The sequence below is a fragment of the Simochromis diagramma genome, unplaced genomic scaffold, assembly GCF_900408965.1.
Source record: "Simochromis diagramma unplaced genomic scaffold, fSimDia1.1 OVJJ01000618.1, whole genome shotgun sequence".
In the NCBI taxonomy this organism is placed as follows: domain Eukaryota; kingdom Metazoa; phylum Chordata; class Actinopteri; order Cichliformes; family Cichlidae; genus Simochromis; species Simochromis diagramma.
Window position 1 is genome coordinate 3,090,376 of NW_024387423.1, and position 27,951 is coordinate 3,118,326.

Genomic DNA, 27,951 nt, shown 5'->3' on the forward strand with positions numbered 1-27,951 from the left:
TTTACAGGTTTTCCTACTGATAAAATCTCCCATATGGGAGTAATTAAGCCATAGATAAATAATCAAAAGTTCCTGCTTTTTCATATGGACTATAGTCATTTCTTTTTACAATGGGCCCACAGTAAAAATAAGTAAATAATTAGAACAATGAAAAATTAATCTTCTGTGAATTACCAACATCTTTCAATTTTGTAATTACTGAAAAGTCTGGACCGTTAGCTGCCAGAACATTTTCTGTAATTTTACTTGTTTATTTGTTTGTGCTAATAGATTTCTTTCATTTACTACAGCAGTATGTCTTCATCGTGTACAAAAAACCAAGAGGTATAGTTGAAATTGCACTTTTCATATTATTGGGATTAAATGTGTAGGTAAAGGTCTTCACACTGAGAAAATTGAGAGTTTTGCTAGTAGCTTTAGCGTCAGCTAAAGAAAGAAAGACAAGACTGAAGGTAAAATATGTTCACAGATCTTTAAGGTCTGGGTTGGACAAAAGGAAATCTAGTTACAAAATATACAACAGATGAGGGACAACCTAAAAAAAGGTTTGTAGGTTACTGATAAATTTTTATCTCTTAATATCAATTAGACATAAAAGTGATACAAGATGGATTAAGGTGAAAATCAAAAGATTCCCAACAATCTCTGTGTTAATATCAGCTGGTCAGCATTTTCTTTACATTACATACAGCTTGCTTAATTATTGAGCTGTACAAGATAACAGAAATATTAACTATATAAGGTAAAGGTTTTATATTACGCATTCAACTTTAAATGAAAATACCACTACTTTTACATTGTTGTTGTTGGGTGTTTTTGTTTGTTGACAATAATACACTGCCCTATTACAGCTATTGACGTGTACCTTTACCTAAATTCTGCACTTTTTGAAGTACTTGAGGTACTGAGGGTGAGATGGAGCCAGATGATCTGCTGTGGCGACCCCTAAAGGAAACAGCCAAAATAAGAAGAAGGAGGAGTAGAAAATACTCTCATATCTTTGGTTATAATAAAAACTGAGTGTTCCACCAGACGTTAGTACTTTTACATTTATAACTGATCTGTAGCCCGATTCATTCACCAGAGCTACCTGTCCCAGTTCTGAGAAAGATGATAGGAGTACTTCCTCCAGCACCAAGTATTACTTAATTTACGCAGATACATGGCTTCGCCGGATGCACTTTATCATAGATAGATAGACATATATACATGTGAACATCTGTCTGTGTCCATCTTCCTGCGGCTCTGAGTGTTACTGTCTCTTTAAGGAGGCGGGCGTTCCAAAGGTTCCACAGAACGTAACGTAGCACGTCTCGAGACCGGGAACCAGGCTGTGCACGTTCACTTCAAACTGCACTCTTCAACATTTCACAGGTCAGTTAATTATCACCTCCTACACTTTACAGATGGATTAAACAAGTATCGAGAAATACTGCACCACTGAATCGCACGCAGTTACATTGTTAAATTATGTTTCTCGGTTTCATTCATTCAATGTCACGCTAACACCCTAGCTAGCCAGCTAGCATTGGCTAGCAAACAGTTAGCCGGCATTTGGCTGAAAAGCTTTACTTTCAATGCCGGTCAACTAACTTTGGTTAAGCTGTAACAACTTATATTTACTATCTTGCTTTCTCGCTGTGTTCGTTGCTCGTTGTGACACGATCATTTACAGTCAATGTTTTACACCACATACAACTCGTTCAGCAGCCAAGTTAACTGAATGTTAGCAAGGGCACATGGGCACTGCCAGCGTTAGATCACGCAGCTTAATTTAAACTGTCCAGCGCTGTAAAGGAGATGATAGCACTATCCAAGCACTTCCTTATGAAATCCCAGCGTCTGTCGTACGATCTATAGTGGAGACCAAAAGCTAAAACTGACTCTCATTTCAAACTGTACCACGTGTCCTTATTTTTGTGGGCAGTGGTCTCTTATCAGCATGAGAAGCAGGGGTGACTGAAGCGCAGCTGTTTGTGGGGTGAAAGAACTATTGAAGTTAGGCTCCGACAGCTGTTGAACCCTAAGAACTGCTGGGCAGTCTTAGAACAACAACAAAAGGCTTTTTGTGTATTATGTTGGTCTGCTGGCTAGTCTGTAGTGCTGTCTAAGAGTCAGGACCACTGTGGTCTGGACTCTGGTTTGGGGGGTGATTGTGGTCTATAAACGCTTTTGTATTTAGAGAGATCATACTAGTGTAGCCTGGTTTTCTCCAGGTTACACTAGTGTTTTGTTATTGTGGTCCACGTTGCTTTTCTGTCTGCAATTAAAATACTCATCATGAGTATCGGTAAGTAATATAGAGAGATCGATGTATACTTTACTCATCCCCAGGGTAGACATGCAAATGACTTGTAGGTTAAATGTCGGCTGTTCATGTACTTAATTATCTGCCTTGCCTTGTAAATTTGAGACATTTGTGGTATCTAATAACTATCCTGTTTAGCCTTTTTGTTTCTTTTATATTGTGTGGTGTAAGAATTCTAGCGTACTTTAAATTACTTTGTTGTACTGTTTAACTCACATTATCCATTTAGTTAAGAAACTTACCCAATTTACACACAACCTTATATTTTCTTAAAGTCCAAAAGTGTTGCTATCATGCCTGCCAAAAAGACAACCACCAAGAGAAAGTCTGCTGCTATTGTGGAAGATGATAAAGACTCCAAAAAGGTGAAAGGTAAGTCACTTCCCTTTTCAAAACAGCAGTTTATAAAGGGGTAACCAGATTCAGTTTGAACAACTGATAGTCCAGCTAAAAAGTGGCATTGCATTTAAAAATGTACACCACTTCTATTTGAGTTTGCTGAAGTAAGATATTTCTGTTAAGCAAGTATTATGGACATATGTGAAAGGAAGGCTTTTGACTCCCAAGTGTATCACACTGCATTGTCAGTGTTTTTACTAACTTACTAATTTCATCATTTTCCACGTGTTTTCCATCAAACCAATAAAATTCAGTGCTCACTATGAAACTGGTTGTATATGTGTTTCAGTTTCACACAGGAGTCATTTCAAAGAGGCGGGGCAGGTTCTTGTTTTGGGCCAAGGTGATGTTGGACAGTTGGGTTTAGGGGAAGATGTCATTGAAAGGAAGAAGCCAGCACTTCTGTCCCTGCCAGAGAAAATTGTTCAGGTGACAGCTGGAGGCATGCACACCGTGTGCCTCGGCGAAACTGGAAATGTAAGCAAACATCTGTCTTATTTCTCACTTCAAAAAAATGTAATGGCAACCTGTTTGTAGCGTTTAACAAAGAGCTTCTTAGTTTCTCATGTAAACTGTTTTCTTTGTTTAGATTTACACGTTTGGCTGTAATGACGAAGGGGCTCTTGGTCGGGACACATCAGAGGAGGGGTCTGAGATGATCCCGGGAAAGGTGACGCTGAATGAGAAGGTGGTCCAGGTATCGGCAGGGGACAGCCACACAGCCGCACTCACAGAGGATGGATCGGTGTACATCTGGGGCTCTTTCAGGGTTAGTGCTATCCCTGCTAGTTAGGGAGTCTGGTCCTGTGTGCTGTCTCAGCAACTATTTTTATCACCCTTCCATTACTTTCTATGTAATTGTTTTTGTTCTTTGTTACTTTACTATGTCTTCAAAGGTTTCAAACCATTTTTCCTTCAGCACTATATTATTATCCAAACCCTAAATGTTGTTCCTAAACATTTATTAACGCTGTAAAATGAATGTATAAAAACTATTTTAGTATATTGTAGTATGTATGCAGTGGAATCAGAAAGCATTTAATTTTAATGAATAAAATCATAATCTTCTTGTAATTCTACACAATGTAGGGAAAAGACTTTGAAATTTATTTAATGTTTTGACTGTCTAACATGTTGTCTGCATATTACCCTGTTTTCTTAGGATAATAATGGAGTTATTGGTCTTCTGGAGCCGATGAAAACGTGTGCTCTACCAGTTAAAGTCCCTTTAACAGAACACGTTGTTAAAATAGTTTCAGGTAAAAAAGAAAAGGTTTTTGTTTAGTGCTTTATGTTACTATGTGTGCACTATAAATGAGTTTCTAACTGGGATATTTGTGTAACTGATTTCTTTACTAGGTAATGATCACGTGGTAATGGTGACGCTGGAAGGAAATCTATACACGTCTGGCTCAGCTGAGCAGGGGCAGCTGGGAAGAGTGCCTGAACACTTTTCAAACAGAGGAGGCAGGAAAGGCCTTGGTACGTAGCACACACCTTTTCTGTTTTTTGGTGGATCAAAAACTGTAGATTTATGTTAATATCTGATTACATAAATGTTTCTTTTTTATACTGTCTTTAATGTTCTATACATCACTCCTGTTTATTTTTGTGATCTCAGAGCGGCTGCTGGTTCCACAGATGGTAAAAGTGAAAGGGAAAGTTCACTTCGTTGACGCCTTCTGTGGCGCGTACGTCACCTTTGCTGTGTCAAAGGAGGGCCATGTGTATGGATTTGGCCTCTCAAACTATCACCAGCTGGGTCAGTGTGACTCGTCACTCCTGCGTTACCCTTTGTAAACTCTACTGCCATGTACTATTTGTGACTGCGACAGTGACTGTATCATTTCAAATGAATCTTTTTAGGCACCAAAAGCACCAAGATGTGTTTTGTCCCTGTAAAGCTTACATGTTTCAAGAACTCGACCACCGCCTGGGTAGACTTCTCTGGAGGACAGCATCACACACTTTGCCTTGATGCTGAAGGTAAGCTGGCTGTGTGTAATTGCAGGCAGATGTTACGCATCATCTGTTAGCACTCAAGTCAGCTGGAGTGTTGGACTCTTGTCTTTCAGGGCAGGTATATAGCCTGGGAAGAGCAGAGTATGGTCGTCTTGGTCTGGGAGAAGGGGCTGAAGAGAAGAGCGAGCCCACACCTGTGATGGGGATAGAGCTGGCTAAAGGAGTGTCGTGCGGGGCGTCTGTCAGCTATGCAGTTACCAGAGAAGGTGAGAACCAAGGCAATCAGGATGGGACGAGTAAAACAACTGAGTCTGTTTGCAGCCCTTTTTTTTGTTATTATTTTCTTCTGAAGCATTGAAGTGCAATGAGACACTATATTTGCCCTGAATCGTCCTAGCTTTAAATTTATCTTACAAACACATGACCCCTCATTTCCTGTTTGTTTAGACATTGCTGCTGGTGACAGTGAGATGGCAGCAAGTTTAATCCAACTTTAGGCATGAAGAGAAAGTAATGTGAGGTTTATTAGCAGGAGATCACAGTTAACCTTGTTTTGTAGGGATACTTGAAGCTATTACTGTACGTTAACTACCAGTTGTAACTTACACTACCAGTCACATCTGCACACACCTTCTTATTTACTGGTTTTTCTTTATTTTCATGACTATTTATATTGAAGATTCTCACTGAAGGCATGGAAACTATGAATGAACACACATGGAATTATGTAGGAAACAAAAAAGTGTGAAGTAACTCAACATGTTTTATATTTGAGATTCTTCAGAATAGCCACCCTTTGCTTTGATTACTGCTTTGGACACTCTTGGCGTTCTCTCTATGAGCTTCATGAGGTAGTCACCTTGAACAGTCTCCTTCAACAGTATTGAAGGAGACTGTTGAGCGCTTGTTGGCACTTTTGCCTTCACCCTGAGGTCCATCTCATCCCAAACCATCTTGGTTGGGTTTAGGTCAGGTGACTGTGGAGGCCAGGCCATCTGATGCAGCACTCCATCACTCTCCTTATTGGTCAAATAGCCCTTACACAGCCTGGAGGTGTGTTTTCGGTCATTGTCCTGTTGAAGAATAATTTGGGTCCAACTAATCGCAAACTGGATGGGATGGCATGTGGCTGCAGGGTGCTGTGGTAGCCATGCTGGTTCAGTTTTGAATAAATTCCAAACAGTGTCACCAGCAAAGCACCCCCACACCATCACACCATCCGTTCACCTTTTCTGCATCACACAAAGAAACAGCGGGTGGAAGCAAAGATCTCAATTTGGACTCCTCAGACCCAAAGCACAGATTTCCACTGGTCTAATGTCCATTCCTTGTGTTTCTTGATGTTTTTTGCTTAGTCGTGGTTTCTTAGCAGCTATTTGACCATAAAGGCCTGATTCGTCTCCTCTGAACAGTTGATGTAGAGATGTGTCTGCTACTGGAACTCTGTGTGGCATTTATCTGGGCTCTAATCTGAAGTGCTGTTAACTTGCGGTTTCTGAGGCTGGTGACTCGGATGAATTTATCCTCAGCAGCAGAGGTGACTCTTGGTCTTCCTTTCCTGGGGCGGACCTTATATGAACCAGTTTTGTTATAGTTCTTGATGGTTTTTGCGACTGGACTTTGGGGACACATTTAGAGTTTTTGCAATTTTCTGGACTGACTGACCTTTAGTTCTTAAAGTAATGATGGACTGTCGTTTCTCTTTATTTAGCTGATTGGTTCTTGCCATAACATGAATTCTAACAGTTGCCAAATAGGGCTGTCAGCTGTGTACCAACCTGACTTCTGCACAACACAACTGATGGTCCCAACTCTGTTAAGAAAGCAAGAAATTTCAGAAATGAACCCTAACAAGGCACAACTGTGAAGTAAAAACCATTTCAGGTGACTACATCATGAAGCTCATTGAGAGAAGGCCAAGAGTTTGCAACACTGTTAACAAAGCAAAAAGTGGCTACTTTGAGGAATCTGAAATATAAAACATATTTAGAATTATTTAGCAATTTTTTCTTTGCAAAATAATTCTATATATCTTGCCTCATATATTTGATGTCTTCAGTTTGTATCTATATAAAATAATGAAAAAAAAATTCAATAATGTGTCCAAACTTATTCTTTAATGGTTAGAAAGTTTTTAGATATGGAAAAAAAGTCTTCAGTAAATGTGTGACTGACTGTCTGACACAAAATTGTGAAGCAGGATTCTTATCAGAGCCATCACTCACAGTGCAACAAGTACTAAACTTTCACTCCTGGGTTTTCACACAGTCGACACCCTTAGAGAATAAAAGGTTGCTCGCTCTCCTTACTGTCACTTTTTCCTACTCCAGGATCTGTGTATGCCTGGGGCATGGGCACCAACCTGCAGCTTGGCACTGGAGAGGAAGATGATGAGTGGAGTCCTGTGAAGATGACAGGCAAACAGCTGGAGAACCGTGAAGTACTGATGGCCTCCAGTGGAGGGCAGCACACCGTCCTTTTGGTCAAAGACAAGCAGGAGAGCTGATGTCCTGCACTGACAGAGAGTGAAGGGGGCGCTTCAAGGTGGGGCCAGGGTGCCTAAATCAGGGGAAGGGTGTTGATGAATGTGACTTCCTATGCTGAGCCGAGGGAGTGTGAGACGTGCGTGATAGAGGGGAGAGGTGAGGTTTGTCCTCTTTTATGGAAGCTCCTGTGCCCTTGGCATTGGGGAATGTTGTGATGTTTTTGGTAGATCATGACAAATGAAAGACTATTTTTTTTAAAGCTAGTTTTTGACAGTCCTTTAAAGTCTTTTCATCTGGTCATTTGTATGACTCTAAGATGTTATATGTGATGTTTATGACTGTGCATGTACATAAAGGAAATGGCAGTGCAGGATGTTTAAGGACATAAAATAGTCTTTTTAATGTTTTCATTAAAGCAATAAGTAGATTAGATCTTTGTCAGACAGGACCTGTACGCCTGGTGAGTTTAACATGTGCGACTACTGTTCGTTTTACCCAGTGCACACAAATTTGTTGTAACTGTTTGGACATTTGGTAACACATCATACTGTATCCTGTATTTTGTTGCATTTCCTGTCTGAAAAATAAAGCTGATTTCTTTTTTAAGGAAAATACAAGACACATTTACTTCATTTCATTTACTGTGTATTAATAAGATCCTGGTTACAGCTTTTTGATAGTAAACCCTTGCTGCTTTTCTTTAACTGTAAAAAGAACATTTGTCTGTGTGCGTGTGTGTGTTTGTGCTACTTTTTGCTGCAGAAAAGGCAAATAGAGGCCCACTCACTGAGCTGTTTATTGTTGAATACTCGTGCAACACAATGCTGGAAACATTGTTAAGAGATTTTAGTCCATGTTGACATGACAGCATCACACAGTTACTGCAGATTTGTAAATTGTACATTCATGATGAGAATCTGCGTTTCCAATGCATCCCAATGTTGCTTTACTGGATTGAGATCTGGTGACTGTGGAGGCCATTCAAGTACAGTGAACTCAAGCAGTCTTCAGCAGATGGATACGCGATATAAAATGTTCCCCACACCATTACAGCACCACCAGCAGCCTGAATTGATGATACAAGGCAGGATGGATCTATGTTTTCATGTCGCTACGAGTTACTGTTGCCTTTCTATCACCTTGAAGCAGTCTGGCCTTTCTCCTCTGACTTCATCAAGGTATTTTTTTTCCCCGAGAACTGCCGCTCATAGGATAGATTTTTTTGTTTGTTTGTTTTGTTTTTGTTTTTCAGACCATTCTCTGCAAAGCTTATATTTGTGCGGGAAGTCACTTAAATCACATTTCTCCCTCATTCTAATGTTTGGTTTCAACTTCAGGTCATCTTCCCCTTGTTGCTGCCAAGTAATTGGCTGATTAGATATTTGCATTAAGGAGACGTTGGACACGTGTAGCTAATAAAGTCCCTGTGGGTGAACAAAGCATTGCAGTTCTGCATCAATATCACTAATGTTTCCTTACTTCGTTAATCCAATGTAAGACCTGAAACATTTATTCTGTGTGTAATGTTATTTCTAATTAAATAACCATTAATTATTTATTTATTTTACTTGTTAAAGAACCTCCAGTGTAGATCACATAAAGATCCTTGATTCTGTAATAAATATAGTGTTCCTTTGATGCACCTTCAGGGCATCAGTGGGGTAAATGTTAGAGATTGAATCTGCAGAGTTTGGAAAGGTTGCCAGGAGATGTCAAGGATTGATGCTTTTATCAGCTTTCCACATACTGAAGCATTCATCTTATTATAGTCCAAAAGCTTCTCAGCACAAAGACTCACATTCATACAGGAAGTCGGCAGTGACATCCTGCCATTAGTTCCTTTCACTTTTGGCTCTGATCCTCTTCATTTCACAAATAAAAGAGGAGAACAGCTACTCTCACACACCTGCACACGTGCACAGTCACTCGGAGATCTACATAGTTCTCTCATAAGCTCATATTTGGGTACCACTCTCTGCAGGGCTTTAGACTACACACCTCTGACAGACTCTTCATGAGCAGCATCACCTGAAAAAAAAAAAAGATGAAAACATCACAAATTTAGCATCATGTAGCTCTGCATCAATCTGGGATGTAGCAGCTCTTGAATTACCCTGCTGCTTTTTTTAATTAACATGCTATTTCATAAAGTCTTGAGTGCTATTTCTCAAGTGTGACCTAATCATGAAAATCCAAAGTGGGCTGATGACTTGAATTCTTTGGAGAGGCTTTTCTCCGAGTTTCTTTCATTTGCTGGTAAGAATCTGCTAAATGCGTGCAGCAGGAAGCAGTTGTCCAAATCAATCCGTCTTTATATCGAATTGCTGCCTCATATAGAATTAACACAGTTTGGATAATATGCATCTGAATGTGTGTTTAGGCAGGTTAAATGTAGAGAGGAGAAGGAGCAGCCTCAGAAACACTGATATCGACCAAACGGCACACTTCACACTGATGTGTGTTTTTATTCAACTTAAAGCACTTTAAAGATGCACTGCTTAATGACTTGCATTTAGCAAGTGGAAAGAGACTACATTCAGTAGGTGCAGATATTGTCTTTAAGCAGGCACATGGTTCATGTTAGGATGTCGTTTGGTGTCAGGCTTTAATAGGAGGAGAGTCTCACTTGGAGAAAACATGCCTGAGAGCATGTGCGCTGGCGAACCGAAATCAGATCTTATTAGTGAATAAATGACTCTCTTGCTGTTAAGCTGCTGGTCCTCCGTCCTCTGTGATCCATGCTAGGAGTTATTAGTGACTGCCTTGATAGGTTGAACTGCTCATCTGCTGGTTTGAGGGGATCTCCTGAGGCCCACAGCAGTGAATCAAGAGCCGTGCAGAGGCTTAAAAGAAGGCAACATCTTTTGAAAATAATGCTTTTTTTAAAAGACGTGTTGTCCCGATAGGATAACACAACACATTAAACACTAGCAAAGCACAATTGTATGCAACGCATCACTTCAAGAAGATGTGATATATCTGTCTTATGGACTGTGTTTAGCACTGGGTTTAAGTCACCTTCATGGACAGCAGCTAACTGACAGCAGGGAAGAGGGAAACTGAGACAGTCTCGTGACGGAATTGAGTAATTAAGGCTCAAACCACATCTTTAAACTGTTATTCTGACCTGAACTGGTTGCTTGTAAAGTTTCACGACTGTATCCTCTTCATTCTAGTACCTACACCATCCAGCCAGGCCTCCTATGTAGGATAGGTCCCTGACTCAATGACTTATATACAAACCACTGTGTAAAATGTAAATAAAAACATAATGCATTGATTTGGAAATCCCATAAATCCAGATTTTATTCACTATACCACACAAAAACTATCTGATGTTTAAACCGAGACATTTAACAGTTTCTTTAAAAAAAAGAAAGAGAGAGAGAGATGGCTCATATTCTGCCCTGTTCTGCATTGTCAGCCTAGATGAGATTGTAAAGTGAAAACACGCTGTCTGTTATGTGTTTTATACTGAAAGATTTACATGACTGCATCATCGCGATATAATAGAGCTCAAGTTGTGTATTTATCCCAGTCTCCCAAACAAGATGATTGTCTTTTATTAAGCCAAACAACAAATCTGAGCTTTTGCTCCCAGCAAAGCGATATGAGCAGGGACACACACAATGCAGCGCTGTTGTGAATGCTTCAGTGAGATTTGCTCTGTTCTCCATTCTGTTGAGCATATGAGCCGCCGTGAGCGAGGGTTAAAACACCAAAGCACCTCATTAAGCGTGTGTCACTCTGCAGCTAGACCACAGCATCTCAGTGTTTGACTGTACTTGTTTTATAGAAAATGTGAAACAATGAAAAAATTAAGCAAATGTCACAGTTGTGGCAGTGCTGTAAATCTGGGTGCTTGAGGGGTGAGCATGCAGTCACGTCAGAAGCCAGACAAATGTATTTAACTAAATTCTTTATATTTTTTTAATGCTTTGTCTTTTAAATAGCGAACGTGCAGGCAGAGCCATGTAACTGTCAGAAGGAGCACGCTTCTAGTGAGGTTTCAAAGAAATCTTCAGCAAGCTCTGCTCTCCTTCACTCTCCCAATCACAGATGTGTCTGGTCTCTCTTTGTTAGCACTGTGATGTAATACACAGGACCGTCTGAGACATCAAGACTGAACATTTCTCACTCCAGGCGTTTGAGTGACATATTTCAACTTTCAGCAGAGAGCCTGATGCCATCTAAGGTTTCTGTTTTCTAAGACATCATCAGTCATTCTGGGCAGAGAATCTTATCAGTCTTTAAAAAAATGAACATTTGAACACACAATCCATCAGCCACAATAAATAAATATATATGGCCAAGATGTTGTTGTGTTCGCCTCATCTTCCCCAAGCCTAGCTGACGTTTGCTGCAAGCATGTGTCACTTAAGTGTTAAACGTGTCTGTAGTGTTTTCTTCTCAGGCAGTTGCTCAGCGAGAGTCTTAATTGTTTTGAATGCACTGCGGCGCAATTCGTCCCGTCCTTGTATTCTCCAAGATGAGTACCAGTTAGTCGAGTAAATAAAATTAAAAAATAAAATATAATTAAAAACACATCGCTAGAGCCAGCACAACATTAGCACATTATCAATCAGAAGGACACGTTATTTCTTTAATTTTGATTTGCTACAGAGCCAAAGAGGCTCTGCAGAAGACATTAAGTTGTGGGTTGTGAGTTAAACTAGCATGTTGATTTAGGTCTTCTCATGGGATTTGTTAACAATAGCATAATACAGTATTGTGCAAAAGTCTTGAACCAACACTTGTTTCTTTATGTTTTGCTTCTTCTTTTTTTAAGCGCTCCTGAACAAAAGTTCGTCTTTCACTTATTTGCAGAAGAGTGATTTTTGTTGTTGTTTGTTTACTTAACAAGATTTAACACTGACCTATGAATCACTGAAACATAGAAAGGCACCTAACTAAAGGGATGAACCAGCGTTGTGTCTACACATCACAGAGATAACAGAACAAATTCTAAATAGCATCATTAGCCTCTGTGTTACTAGCCACATGTCACAAAAACAGATCATTTGTTCCCATTTCTTTAGTTAAATCTATTTAAAAATGCAGAATAAAACACAGTTTGACAGCTATAAAATAGTATTTTTTCCCCCCAAAAAACTCTGCCAAATTGAAACGAGACAAATGGAGGACAAAAGAAGAAAGGGTAGGGCTAAACAACTGTCTACAGCATATGAACAGTATCTGAAAGTCATGTCCTTAAGAAAAAGGAAAAAAATCCAGCAAAAACCTGAAACAAGAGCAGAGAGACAGATCTTGTCAAGATTGATGGAATTATGAACGCAGAAAAGTTTCATCAGATCTGGATTTGATACATCCTGCAATATCAGACGCTTACATTTTCAGCATGACAGTGATCCCAAACTCACTGCAGTAAGAATTTATCTGGATAGAAAAACGCACAATGGACCACTATCAAATCATGGATGGGCCTCCCCGAAGCCTCGACCTCAGTATTAGTGAAGCAGTGTAAGACGCCCTTAACAGAGATCAGCGCAAAAGGCAGCAAACATCCCAAGAAGAGCTCTGAGTGTCCTTCAAGAAGCCTGGAGAACTATTCCTGAAGACTGCTTAAAGAAATGACGTTCAGGGTGTGTTGAAGAATAAATCTTGTCAAATTTTGACTTTCAAACTCAGTATTTGCTTCGTATACTGTATTTCCAGTCACCTCAAATTCAACTCTGGAGCTACTAGGGTCCTGATCAATTCAAGTTTGAAGGAGATCAGGCTAACACTTATCAAAAAGTGGCAGACCCACAGACAGTGACACCAGTGACAAAGCAAAAAACACCTTGAAAGTAAGACTTGATTACATTTTATTTTTTACATTTTAAAAAATTAACAAAAAACAGTTGCTTCAAGGCGTTTTATACTGTAAAGACCCCACAATATAAGAAAGAAACCCCAACAATCTGATGATCCCCTGTGAGCAAGCACTTTGGCAACAGTGGACAGGAAAAAACTCCCTTTTAACAGGAAGAAACCTGTGACAGAACCAGGCCATCTGCCATGACCGGTTGGGGAGGGTTGATGGTAAAGAAGTTAAGTTTCTTCAATTTTTGAAGAAAAGCCAACTTGCCTTAGGAAAAAGTTTTTGACCCCTTTCCGTAATGAAATCCGACGTTTAGCAGGATCTCTATTGACTGTTCCTTCTCTGCTGTCTGTACTTGTACAGGTACTTGTACTTTCCATGCTAGAATCACTGGATTCTACCAGATTTTCGGGGGGGTTATCCCAGGTTTGACACCCAGCCTCTGCTGATCTGATTTATCTGCAGGGAGTGGTTTGACCTTTTTACCCCAAGACATGTCATCTTCTGCATGCTATGCAAGCCTTCTAAATGCGGGCTGATCCTGTTGCGTGCAGCTGCTCTATTTTGTCGGTTTCTTTGGATTTCAGCTGCAATCGCACGGTTGTCAGAAGTGGATGACAGTCTAGATTCTCGACTGCTTTGTTTTCTGTTTTTTATGATTTCACTTCAGGTAACAAAGTTTTCGATTTCATTTTCTGGACTGAGGGGTGGGCACACTTTCATGCTCATGTGGGATGACTCCACATAGCAATCTACTGCAGGGTCCTTGGGAAGATGTTTCATTGTAATAAAACGATGTCCCAGACCTTCAACAGGTGTGATTCTTTTTACAGAATCCAAACACAGCATCCACTCGAGCAGGCTTAAAAATGCCAGTGTGTCTTCCACTTTGGATTCTGTGTGTGGCTGTAGGTGGTGTTTGGGTAAATCTTCTATGCATTTGTCTGTGATTGTTTTACTGTGTTTGATCAAAGTGCCTGTAGATACTGAATACTGAACTGGTGTCTTCAGTACCCATGTGTGTTTCATTACCTCTTTTCTCTTCCAGAAATATTTCTTGGTGTGTTTCCCACTCTCTAATATGCTTTCATTAGGCTGACCAAGCATCTAGCATTTCCATTGAAATGAAAGTCTCTGCGACATAACTGAATGACGCATTACGTCATGGGACGTATTGGAAAGGCTGCTTTGAGATGGAGCAGCGGTTAAGAGCTTAAGAATGCAAAGGTCTCTGAAAAGAAATACAAGTTAGGAACATAAACTCTGGTTTTTAAGCAGGACTTGTAGAAACCAGAATGTAATTTGAAGGCGTAGACGGCCGCTGTAGCCAGCTGACTGAATGTAAGAGCACTGGACATGAATTCACACGTTGTGGATCTGTCATCAGTGCTGTGGCTTTGAAGTTGAGCAAAACTGATGGTAGAAGTTTCTTCTGAATTCTTCAATTCAGGATTCTGAGTGCAACCCATTTGAACTAGCTACCCAGAATGCATTGCAGCGTTAGCTGTGGTAGCCTGTAAGTGAAATGTTTAGTTTTTAAAAGTACATGAAACTAAAACCTTATAAACTATATAAAAGTGCTTGTATAAGTTGGTGAATGCGTCAGTATAGTGCAGCATAAAAACTATATAAGAACCAGTCCATTTCCCACTGCACACCAGGTGTTACCACTGTGAACAAACCACGCTTCATATGCTGCCCCTGCAAAAGGACAGCATTCAAACCAGCTGAAAGGTAGGCTGTGGAAAGGCTTGTTGATATAGCTATCAAAAAAATATCCCACATGAACAAAGTCTTTCAGAAATGTGTTTGAACTGACACACTGTTCTTATCTGATATTCCAGAGCATGAGTGAATGCTGGCGTTCAGTTTCATTTGGTGCAGGATTGAGCTGTCAAATGTACAAATAAATTTGATTGTGGAATTTCTATAAAATGCAGAAGTTAGTAGTCTTTGAGCAAAGTTTCATCAAAATTGGTCCACTTGTCTAGGAGGAGATATACAGACATACAAAAGCTACAGTCATTATATAATCAGGTGCAGCTAAATGATTTGTAATCAGTGTATTACAGCTTCATTTACATTTGAAGTGTATAACTTGTGTGAATACAGAATTGTATGCCTTTTTATTATGTGACAAGAAAAGCAGATTATTTTTAACAATCAGAATATGATTAGACTGTTAACCTAAATAAATATAAAAAGGTAGATAAATATCAAAATCCAGACAACAAACCAGTTTTAACCGGTTGTTGTTATGACTTCACTGCATGAAATCGTAATTTGCATCAGTGGGAACAAGAGCTGGCTATTAATTTTCACAGAACAGAACAAATAACTGCAAATGTTCACGTGTGTTTCAATACATATCCCATACAATTTTCCCAATAAATTTCCCATTTTCCTAGCAAAATATAAAGAAGTGAGTGGTGTCTCGAGACTTTTGCACAGTGCTGTATAAGAGATTACCAGCCTCAGCCTTCCATTCATACAAAGATCACAGGATTACTCCACACTTATTTCAAATTGTGCTTAATTTAAAGATGGACTTTAAATGTGTTGTGCCTACCCCAACGCCCTACGCTCAGGCCACCAGATGACACTATGTCCCATCTGCATTGCCTGCTCATTACACTCAATCCAACCAAGAGATCACATGTGAAACTTCCACAGTGTCAGTAATTTTTAACAGGATCTGTAATAATGATCACATACAGGTGGATGTTTTATTGAAACAGTGATGATAATCAACAATATTTCAAAATAAAAGTCCAAGATACAACTTATACTAGTCTGTATGACAGTGGGGCTTCTTCTTTTTTTCAAAAACAAAAGCAGTTATTACATATGCACATTAAAGTACTTTAGATACTGCAGAATATAAACAGATTTTAAAGATCAAGCACAGACAGTCAAACATCTGTCTGCAAAAACACAGAAACACAAGTTGAAAAAGGCATTACTTACTTTCATTCAGCTGAAAATACTATCATCCACACTGCAGGACATTTTTACTGTGCCTATAAAAAACCCAGTTAGAGATTGTCCAGACAGGAGACAGAGACCTATTTCCTTTCAAGATCTGGAATACTTCTCCTCACATTTTAACTATGTGTATATAGTTATATCAGATTTGACTCGATGGTACGACAGCTAAACAGCACACTGAAATAAAATAAATCACAATCAAAATACTGAAAAATATCATTACACTGTGATATTATGTACAGATCTGACACAGTTCGTACTCGTGTATATACACAATACTGCCAAAGCAACACTACATTGCTGCACTATCAAAATGAGAGGCATCAATTTGAATTCTCTCTCTTGTGTAAATGTCCAGCAATCATCACTGGAAAATTGTCCATTAGGTTTAATATGTTTAGGAAGATTCTTCCTGCCCACTAATGCATTTGATCTAATTCAGATTTTCCTCCAGGTCAATTTGAGGCTATTTAGTGATCTATCGCTGACTTGAAACAGCATTTCCATTGTCCCCTTCAGCTTGTCACCCATCTGCCAGCTGAACAGCTTTTTGGTTATTGCCTAACTGCTACAGGAGCGGAAACATAGAGTCAGCCAAACAGTCATCGCTGCTTATTCACGAAGGCAGTATTTTCATGTTTTTTGATATCTCTTTAACCGGCATCTTTCCTTATGTGAAACATCTGCTAGTTCAAATATCACCGACAGAAAGCAAATAAAGCCTCAACCTTACATTCATGATATTAGTGAGTTTTTAAACGTGTTGACATGAAAGAATCTGCTTTTAGTGACCAGCCCATGGAGAATTATCACTCAGCTCAACAGCAATAAGATAGTGGAGGTTTTACTAGCTAACAGAGCTAACGAAAGAGAATAAACATGCAATTTCTAATTGTTAAATTGCAAGAATAAACATTTGTAAATGAAAAAATAAGATGTTAGAAAACTAGTGCACATTCTGAACAGTTGTTGAGACAGTTTTTAGTAGACTTCCAACAAAAATGCCAAACAAAAAGGAACCTCTACCTCACTCTGATGACATGGCCAGCTAAAGTGGCAGAGTGCACATTGGCTAAAACGGTCACCAGCTTTGAAAGATCTTTATCAAATCAACCTTCAGGGTGAAACCGGTTTGTGTGTAAGATAAGATTGGTAGCCCTTTTATGAAACGATCCCACAATTTTAGTGTTAGATGAATAACAAGCGGCAATCAATAAAGTCCTCGGGTCTGATATTTGTCTGTAAATCAGTGAAAGTCTGTGCTCCACACATGTGAGGAGACAGCAGTGTTTGCTCTGCCAGCAACGACTGGCATCATCAGTCGTTGCTGGTTTTCAGTAAGGAAAGCATATGATCTTTTTGATTGTGGTCAGCTGACTCACTCGGCCAATCACACAATCGCCACCGCTTGGCCATAAAAATACACCTTGCTGGCAATGTCTGTATGCTTAGGATCAACGTCCTTCTTGATATCCTGCTAATTTATGGACTGAGCACATATGGTGCAATGACTGCCATTGTTTACCTAATATGGATGTGAAATCCCACAAACATAGTTAAAGCTAAAAGTCAGCTTGTTGGCTTCCCAGTGCGCATGTACTGTTGAGATAGGTGCATTATTGGTGTGTATTTTTTTTTACACACTGCAGTAATTTATATGCATTTTTAAATACATATTATCATACACAGGGACACACGGGGATGTTTGTGATTGTCCTGAAAGAACCCCCCACCCCAAAACCTTGTGACACATAAAAGTTTCAAAAACAATCAATCATTCATTTAAACAGCAGCTCAGAAGCCTGCATGTTTAAATTCAGACTCCTGTGGTGGAGAACTGTGTGACTTCAGTCTGGAGGTCATCATGCACTGCTCTCCCACCCAGCTGATCCATACCTAGTCAGGCGGGCGGCTTCGCTGTCGGCGCAGGGGCACAAACGGACGCGGGCTCCCGCGTGCTGTTGCGGACTCTGGAGAAGCTGCTCTGCTCCGGGCGAGAGCGATAGGGCAGGCAGAAATCCCTGAAGCACCTTTTGAAGTTCTCATCCATCAAGGCATACAGCACAGGGTTCAGACTGCTGTTGGTGTAGCCCAGAGCTATGCAAATATGCCAGCAGGCCATGGTCAGGAGATTCTTGCGGTCAATTTTCACAGCGGTCTTGACAATGACGAAGATGTGAATGGGAGTCCAGCAGATTATGAAAACCGCGACGACAACCAGGACCATCCGGGTGATCCGCCGCAGGTTCTTGTCCTTCTCTTTGGAGCCAGAAAGCAGACGGACACTCTTAAGACGCAGGATCATCAGCCCATAGCAAACGGTGATGACCAGGACGGGCACCACGAAGGCAAAAATGAATACACAGATTTTTGTCACCGTGTCCCAGTACCTTTCCGGTTCAGGAAATCCAAGAGAGCACAAAGTGACTCCTGAGGAGGTAAAACAATTGCAAGTTTAATAAAAGAAGGAGAGGCTAACTGAAATTAATAACACAACTCAAAAGTCTGTTTTATTTTTCCTTTTAAACAGCCAGTATGTTTTCACAGAGCAATAGTATTTTCCAGCGCCTCTTTTTTTTTTTTTAACAGCAGCAATGAAAATTCCCTCACCTTCTTCTGTCACCTTGGTAACAGCCATGATCATCACGGGGACTCCGATAGCAGAGGAGAGGATCCAGATGGCGACGTTGATAAGCTTGGCTTTGGCGGGCGTGCGGAAGTCCAGGGCCTTGACCGGATGACACACAGCGATGTAGCGATCCACGCTCATCATGGTGAGCGTGAAGATGCTGGTGAACATGTTGTAGTAGTCAATGGCTATCACCACTTTACACAGGAGCTCCCCAAACGGCCACGTGCTCATCAGGTACTTGGCGCTCTGGAAAGGAAGGGTGCTGGTGGCGAGAGCGTCGGCCAGAGCCAAGTTGAAGATGTAAATGTTTGTGGCTGTCTTCATCTTCGTGTACCTGTTTGGTGGGAAGAAAAGTGCAGAGCACACTTTAAACAGATTGTGACACACAGCGGATGGGAACAATTGTCAGCTGGAGGAGACTGGATTTCTTCCCAAGGTCTGGCTGTTGCTATAACACAAAGAGGATGTCTCGTGTGGCTGACTCACGACTTCCATTAAAATTTTAAAAGTTACAAAGTTTTATTTAATTCATTTAACCATAAAACCAATAATCTGCTATTTCCTCTAAATAAACAAGATTTTTTTAGGTGCATAATGTCATTAGAGCGCTACACTAAATGCACAGCAGCTCGTGAGCTTCTCTGGAGCCTCCATTAAAACACATTTCCATGTAATGAATTGATTATAGCTCAAAGCCCTCCAAACTCCTACTTGATTTTAGATTAAAATTATTTTGTGTGTGTGTGTGTTTTTTTTCTGAGTGCCAGCTTAACATTTGCCTGGCTCTTTTAATATGGATTGCTCCACATCAGCCCACAACATGACACTCTCTGGGTCACATTTGATTAAATTATGTTTCTAAAGTGTTTTGCTGTAAAATATCAGACTCTGAAAGGATTGTGGGAGACACATCTTATTCCCAGGTATAAAGACACCTTTGTATTACAGCACACTGATCTCATCCTGTGTGTAACTGCTTTGCCTGGGAGTGTGAGTGATATATTTAAAGTTTTCTTCATTTCTTTTTCAAAAATTAAAAAAGAAATCCCCAAAATCGAGTATACATCATATCGACACAGTATCGCTTTTTAAGGTTGAGCTTGCTTACAGGAATAATTGGTGCAATTAAATAATTTCAGGGCTAAACTGTAGATTACGCTCCATCCTCTTCTTACATGTGGGAGGTGTGTGTGTGTGTGTGTGTGTGTGTGTGGGTGGATGTGATGGAGAGCGGCTCTCAGGCGCAACTGGCACTGTGGGCAGTTACAAAGGGGACCATCACAAATAAAGTACGAGAGTGAAAATGGATTTCCCTCGAATAGAAATATGTGAAATTGTTCTGCTATATTTTAATACGTAACATACAGAGTACTTTATGGTCATTTAAAATAAACCCTGATCACATAAAAACATATTTATCCTATCCATATTGGGGTTTCTGTCATTTGTGCATGAGTGTGTCGCTTTTCACCTTTTAAAACGTGTCGAGCAAGTAAATTATTTTGTCTTCCTTTCAACACATTCCCTTTGGGTTATCGTTATCTGAATAGCGTGTCCTTCTTACCTGACCACCCCGTACATTACAAGCACGTTTCCCACCAGTCCCACCACGCAGACGAGAGAGTAGAGAGCCGTGATGCAAACGTGGATGACAAGTCTTCTGTCCTTGTTGGTCTCGTTGCCAGGAATGGAAAGCAGATCCTCAGAGCGCGTAACATTGAAAGGAGTTACTGAGACCGAGTAGAAATAGTCCGGGAGAAGAGTGGAAAACTCCATTGCGGGGATCCAGGTGCGAACAGAGCGCAATAATTCGAGAAGTACGAGCGCACGAAAACTGTGCGACAAATTAAGTCATCGGGCGCTCGGAGGATGTGAGAGCTGTGCCTCTGCGTCTCGCCCGCCCGCGTGTGAGTGGCGCGTGCGTCTCTGCGCACTGGCGCACAGAGAACAAGCAGACCGTTTCCCTGACAAGTTCTTACCTTGCCTAAAGAGACTTTTTTTCAGAATGCGTGAATTAAAAATGCTTCATCATCAAACGATTGCCAGTCATAACCAAGCTGCCATAACATGTTCTACAGCCTGACTCTTCTCACCGGGCGGTCACCATCACGTTACCACCTGACAGCACCAGGGAAACATTTAGCTTGCCTTTGATAGCATTACTGCATAGCAGCAAGTGCGTGGATGTTAGGGAATTACAAATGAAGTCATGTGATTTGGAACCGCCTTTGGGAGGTCGTTGTGAAAACCCCATGGAAGTCTGCAGATCTTAAGTGATACTTTGATAACTTTTTATTGATTTTGATATTTTTGAAAGAAAAAAACACGCTGCCAAGTGAAACACTTTAAGAACTTTACACATTAATGATGTATTAGGGTAAAATGAGGCAGTCAGCCGATGTCAAAAACGACACCAGATCACCAGCTTTATTAACAACTCAATTATGTTAACTGTTTTTTAATGGTTAAACCAGTTTATCATTTCACTCATGAATCCTATCAGTGACCTTTGTGCCCTAATTTAGTAATTTTGCCTAAATAGATCTCGCCAAACACACTCTGTAAACCTGTGGTTTTCCTGCTGTTCCTGTCATCCATCCTAGTTATGGCAGATCAGTCAATAACTGTTTAGCGATGGGTTGCAAATGTTTAAAGAGTCTAAGTTGTAAAACCCTAATGTCCCAAATTACCGGCTTATGACCCTCACAGTACTGATCACAGCTATATGAGCAAACACACTGACGCAAGCCTACAAATACATATGCGCCTCCATTTGAGAACTGTGTATTTACTCTGGGTGAATATTTAATAAGTGGGGGCCATTTTTTAGTAATATAAATGTGATGAAGCCTTTCTTGTCCCTGGATATCACTGTATCACTGTTCTGTTTTTACTTATTAGAACATTTAATTTGTTTACTAACATTAGATTTACTGAAGCTTTACAGCCTAACATGTACAGCTGGCAGCAGATCATAGGTCCTTCATTACTCTTTTTCTGAGAGTGCCAAGCAGACATCTTTTTCCAATTTTAATGAAAGCATTCATTTATCTGTAGCTGCCTTTCCATTAACCTGGACATCAAAAACCATTACAAACAGGCTGCAGCATGTAATGCTTTATGGCTCCTGAAATTGAATGTGTCATGCATTTGAGTCTTTCTCTAACATGTGGGGTTTTTTTGAACATGCACAGATACAGATTCTCCTGTGGCTGTATTAAAATTGCAATAATCGATGCACTCTGCAGACTGACCTTTAAGGAACGGCCATCAGCGCAGCACAAAGCAGTGAACGGGCAGCATTTAAATGGTAAATGGACTGCATTTATTTAGTGCTTACTTACTAGGAACATTCACACAGTGTGTTTGTGCTATACATACAGCATTTGTCCTATTACATACTAATGGACATGCTGGAGAACATGTTAGGTTTTCAGTATCTTGCCCATGGAAACTCTGCCATACAGACAGGCAATGATCAAACCATCACCTCCAGTTAATGGAAGAGCCATAATCTCTGGTAAGTTGCAGCAGGTAACACTTTTGCAGTGTCTTTGAAATAGACTATTTGTGTCTCCCTAAGAAAAGAGCCTTTTTAGATTTCACAAGCTTGTGTTTTGTATTGGACTGATCTGCCAGTTGTTCAGTGTTTTGGTTTGAGTGCTATGAAGTCTGGTGAGGAGGACTGTTCCTTGAGAGCAGCCTGGTTAACATTTCTGATGTTCAGTCAAAGGTCTGTTGATTCTGACTTTTAGTGATCCTTTACTTTTCCATCATTTTCTAACTTGCTGTTCTTTTCCTTTAAAATCTCTGTGAGATTTCCCATTGTCTTTTTTGTACTCTTTAAAACTGACATGCTCTGTCTAACACAGCTGCACAATTCAATTTAGTGGTGCAGGTGGCAAAAACAAAAACTGCTGGGACCAAAGTTAGGCTTCTGACACAAGAGTCACACTAAGGCTTCCTCACTATTTTCATTCCTCCCCATGAAACTTGAACCAATTCCTGCAACATAAGGCTAAACAACATTCAGTTCTCAAACCCTGGAAAATGTAAGCTGAGAGTATCGAACAGGTGCTTTTCTGGGATTTTTAAAATAGGCTTTAACAGTAGGGATTTATTCACATGTACATCACTTTAATGTTGCTGTTACAGATCATTTGAATAATCTTTATTATGTGGTGCAACTTTATCTATAATAATGTGGAAAAATGATTATTAGACTAATATATTAAAATCTGAAAATTTTATTTGATCATTTTACCACTTTTGAATTCCATGCTATTGTTTTCAGCAGCCCTCCAGTTTTATCTGTCACAATTTATAGACCACCTAAAGACAGCGCTGCTTTTATCAAGGAATTCTCAGAATTTTTAACAAACATACATTCAAAATATAATATGATCATTTTAACCAGTGATTTTAACCTGCACATAGATAATCCTTCTGACCCTGCAGCAAAAGAATTCTTAAACATTCTTCACTGTTTGGATTTTACCCAGCACGTCACACAGCCGACTCACAACAGAGGACACACTCTGGACCTGGTCATCACCCATGGGCTGTCCACCAGCGTGTCCTCTGTTGTTGACTTGGCTGTCTCTGACCACTACTGTGTGTTTTTTAACATCACTGGTTTTATTCAGCGGGAGACCTCGGTGCGAACTGTGAGGAGGCGCTATCTAACCTCTGAAGTGGCTGCAAATTTTACCAGGGTCTTAGACGAATGCCCCCCTGTGATTTTACCTGCACCCTGCGATTTGATTTTTAATCATTTCAACAGCAAACTGAAGAAAAGCCTTGACTCCGTTGCTCCACTCACCACCAAAAAGATTAACGTAAAACATGCATCACCCTGGAGAAACGAAGAAGTCAAAAAACTCAAAAGAAATTGCAGGGCAGCAGAAAGGAGATGGAGGAAAAATAAAAATACTATCAACCATCAAATATTTTGCGAGCAACTTAAAATGTACAATAATACATTAAGGAACTCAAGAAATTCATACTTCGCCAAAATAATCAGTAATAACAAAAATAATCCCAAGGTCCTCTTTTCCACCATAGATCATTTATTTAACCCTGATTTTAACAGCTCCCAAAGAACCCCCACAGACTCACTCTGTGAGCAGTTTGCAGACCACTTCAGGGGAAAAATCAGCGCCATCAGATCTGATATTTTATCTAATCGCGATATGTTTGTAAACACATCTGAGGGCTCGATTGTACCTGAGGAGACACTGGACAGCTTTGTCCTGGTTAATGCTGAGAACCTTCAGAAAGTTTTCTCCACAGTGAGACCCACCACATGTCTTTTAGATCCAATTCCTTCTTCACTCTTTAAAACACTTTATGGATTTTTTGAGGCTGAGCTTTTATATATGATGAATTGCTCTCTTCAGTTGGGTGTCTTCCCTGCTGCCTTTAAAACGGCGGTGGTGAGGCCCCTTCTGACGAAGAGCAGTTTGGATTGTAATGATTTTAATAACTACAGACCTGTATCCAACTTACCATTTTTAAGTAAAATCTTAGAAAAACTTGTTTTTACTCAGATTACTGATTTTCTCAATGATAGACAGATCCTGGAGATATTCCAGTCTGGATTTAGGGTGAACCACAGCACAGAGACGGCTCTCCTAAAGGTTCTAAATGATCTTAGATGTAACTGGGACGCCCAAAAGCTCTCAGTCCTGGTGCTGCTGGATCTAAGCACAGCCTTTGATACAGTAGACCACGCTATTCTTTTAAACAGACTGAAACACATGGTGGGCCTCTCTGGTGCTGTACACAACTGGTTCACTTCCTATCTCTCTGACAGAACTTTTATGGTGAGTATGGATACATGCTCCTCTAAGATCCATAAAATGACATGTGGTGTGCCTCAAGGGTCGGTTCTAGGCCCTGTACTTTTTAATTTGTATATGCTCCCTCTCGGCGGTGTCATCGGGAGGCATGGAGTGAACTTCCACAGTTACGCTGATGACACTCAGCTGTACATCTCTGTATCTCCTGATGACACCAGACCAATGGATGCCCTTTTTAACTGTATCTTGGATATAAGATCTTGGATGGCAGAAAACTTTTTACAGCTTAACCAGGACAAAACTGAAGTTTTAATCGTCGGTCCTGAGGCTCAGAGAGAGAAACTCTTGTCTAAATTAGAGGCATTTTCACTATGTCCTTCGCTACAAGTGAAAAACCTGGGTGTTATTTTTGACTCTGAGCTTGGTTTTATCCCACATGTTAAACATGTAACCAAAATTGGATTTTATCATCTAAAAAATATAGCCAGAGTCCGCCCTATTCTCTCTCGGGCCAACACGGAGATGCTGATGCATGCTTTTATTACCAGTCGCATTGATTACTGTAATGCCCTGCTCTCTGGTCTTCCTAAGAAGAATATTTCAACTTTACAACTTTTGCAAAACTCGGCAGCTCGTGTGCTGACGAAGACCAGAGGGCGGGCCCACATTACACCGGTTTTAGAATCGCTGCACTGGCTCCCCGTGTGTTTCAGGATCGATTTTAAAGTTCTTTTATTGGTTTTTAAATGTCTTAATGGTCTTGGGCCTTCTTATCTCTCAGATCTGCTTTTACTATATGAACCCTCGCGGACCCTGAGGTCCTCTGGTGCTGGCCTTTTGATTGTCCCTAAAGTCAGGACACATACTCACGGAGAGGCAGCTTTTCAGTGGTATGGTCCTCGTCTGTGGAACAGCCTGCCGGAGGAGCTCAGGGCCGCAGAGAACGTACATGTTTTTAAGAACAGGCTCAAGACCACCTTTTTAATTTAGCTTTTACTTAGCGTTTATTTATTTTATGGGGGGGGGGGGGATATGTGTGTATTCACATCATTTATGTTAATGAGAGTGTGGGGAGTGAGTTGGAGGGTGGGGTGGGCTGCTTTTAACTATGTAAAGCACTTTGTGCTACATTTTTTGTATGAAAAGTGCTTTATAAATAAAGACTGATTGATTGATTGATTGAATTTACATGGAACCAATTCACAACAACAGTTGCCTCAAGGTGCTTATTATTATAAGGTAAAGACCCCACAATCATGCAGAGAAAACACCAACAATCAGACAAACCCCTATGAGCAACCACTTGGCAACAGTGGGAAGGAAAAACTCCCTTTTAACAGGAAGACACCTCTGGCAGTTCCAGGCTCGGGGAGGGTCAACCATCTCGTTGGCCTGGTTCTGCCCTGCCAGTGGCACCTGCACCATAACTAGGCTTCCTCCTTTTCTTGGTGGCTGTAATGACCATTTTAACGTCAATGAAGAGAATTGCATTGTGGGATAGTTATCTTGTGGTATTTTTGTGCTGTATATTAAAAATGAGTAATTCTGCACAATCCTTATTTTCATGCCCAACCTTTATGATTAAATGGCTCGTATAAACAAGTTTGAAAGCACTACAGCTTTGTCATTCTCAACAGAGTACCGTGCTAAAGTGTCATGTGCTGATATAAAAGTGCCTCAAAAGTGAGCGTAAGCTGATAGGAAGGAGGCGCGTAGGTGGAGAGGTCACAGTTACTGTCATACTGACATTTTCCTTCAAACATTTCATTAAATTCAGCCCATAAGCTCTGCTGAGGGCTCTGTGTATATCTAGCTTATATACTTACACACTTCTGGCGGCCCTGATCACAGCAATCAATCTCAAAAACAATAGTTCAAGTGGGACAGCACATCCCACCAGCATTAAATGACTTACTCAGCAGTTCAGAAACAAAACTCACTCCATTTAATTTCTGGGTGGGAGAACAATGTATGCCACAGAGGTTACGTTGGAGGACTATCTACTCTGTTAATGAATAGGACTAAAAATACTGTAGTGTGTTAGTTCTGTGCAGGTGCTTCCTATAATCAAAGAGTGTGCACGTTGAGATGCATGTTTCTCTTTAGACAGTTGTTATAACTGGTGGAAATATGCTGCAAAGGAGACAGAAATGGGCCTGGACATAGAGTCACCAGCAGGAACAAAATGCTGCTGTTGCTCTTGTTTATATTCTCCTCGCTCCTCGGGGAGAATCACTCATGATTAGTGTGTACAGGCAGTGTGATTACCCGCATCACTCATCAGCCCAATGGAAACCTTGGGAAACATTATGCTGCTTTCCTGAACCCATTCATAGCAGGGAATACAGAGTACGGGCAAATGAAAGTGAACTCGTTGTTGAGTTTTTGCATAAACATACAACGATGATGTTGCATATTTGATTTCATAATGATTGCATAAGACAGGCAGACTCCTGTCAGCGCCTAACAGATTGTTTAGTTTTAATGAATAATTTTAAATAGATTAACTTTTCAGTGTCTATACATTGCATTTTCACATTGTATTGTGTGGAATTAGTCCCCTGTTTCGTGCACGCAACAGCAGTTCTGATGTGAGCCAGAATACTTTAACTTCTTAAAGGTCAGAGAACAAAGTACATGACTTGACATTTTATTTCCTCACGTTGTGAGTTTCTCTTCTGTTATTACATGGATGAGAAACTAAAAAGAAAATATATGGAGGCTTTTTTAAATAATATTATCATTTAGCTGTACGTTCTGAATCTGTCAGAGCTGAAGGACAGTGGAAGCAATCACTCGTGCTCTGTCTTAGCTGTAAGATTAAAGGACATTTTGTTAGTTACACCTTGTGTTACTACCTGATTAAACCTCCTTTTGCCTTTAGACCTGTTTTAATTACAGGGTTCTGGAAACATTGCTCAGCAACGACATTGGTCCATATTGCCGGGATAGCATCCGACACGTGCTGCAGAGTTGTTATCTTGGAATCTCTCAAATCATCCCAAAGGTAGTCTGTTGGATTGATTTCTGGTGACTGTGGAGGTAATTTGTGCACAGTGAACTCATTTTCATATCCAAGAAGCCGTGTTCAAAGTGACTGAAATCGCTTTTCTTCCCCATTCTCTTTTTTTTTTTTTTTTTTTTTTTTTTGCCTGTCCCGTTTGGCTCTTTTGCCATCAGAATTATTGTCTAAAGGCAAAGAAAGATGCCCAACGGATTTACTTTACCAAATTGACCATCCCAGCCTTGCCGTAATGGTCCATTTGATTCACCTTTTATTGTTTATTTTATTTTCACTTGCTGAATACGGGACAGACTTGACTGGGGGAAAGAAGGGGAGAAAGAAAGAGGGAAAGAGAAACAGCTGAGAAGAGGGACGGGGGAGAAGGGCAAAAGACAAAAACCAACAGAATGGGCAGAAAAAAAAAATGCATATATCAATCACCTGGATCACCTGTTGAGAAAGAAAAAAGAAAATAAGCAGAAGAGAACAAGAGTAATAGAATAAACAACATCACAATGATATATGGGAATATGACAGTAAATACTAA

General features: G+C 40.3%; 2 protein-coding genes across 2 annotated transcripts; one reads left to right on the plus strand and one right to left on the minus strand.

Moving 5' to 3' along the window:
- The first annotated feature begins 1,247 nt into the window (after positions 1-1,247).
- On the plus strand, positions 1,248-7,770 carry rcc1 (regulator of chromosome condensation 1). Its single transcript, XM_040013040.1, has 10 exons — positions 1,248-1,374; positions 2,584-2,680; positions 2,997-3,184; positions 3,297-3,476; positions 3,870-3,966; positions 4,067-4,189; positions 4,329-4,469; positions 4,574-4,693; positions 4,783-4,935; positions 7,000-7,770. The coding sequence occupies exons 2-10, from the start codon at positions 2,602-2,604 to the stop codon at positions 7,173-7,175; spliced, it is 1,257 nt and encodes a 418-aa protein (XP_039868974.1). The 5' UTR covers positions 1,248-1,374; positions 2,584-2,601; the 3' UTR covers positions 7,176-7,770.
- Positions 7,771-14,768: 6,998 nt separating this feature from the next.
- oprd1b (opioid receptor, delta 1b) lies at positions 14,769-20,966 on the minus strand. Its single transcript, XM_040013370.1, has 3 exons — positions 20,164-20,966; positions 18,578-18,933; positions 14,769-18,397 (listed from the first exon to the last, which is right to left on the minus strand). The coding sequence occupies exons 1-3, from the start codon at positions 20,373-20,375 to the stop codon at positions 17,868-17,870; spliced, it is 1,098 nt and encodes a 365-aa protein (XP_039869304.1). The 5' UTR covers positions 20,376-20,966; the 3' UTR covers positions 14,769-17,867.
- Positions 20,967-27,951: the final 6,985 nt, after the last annotated feature.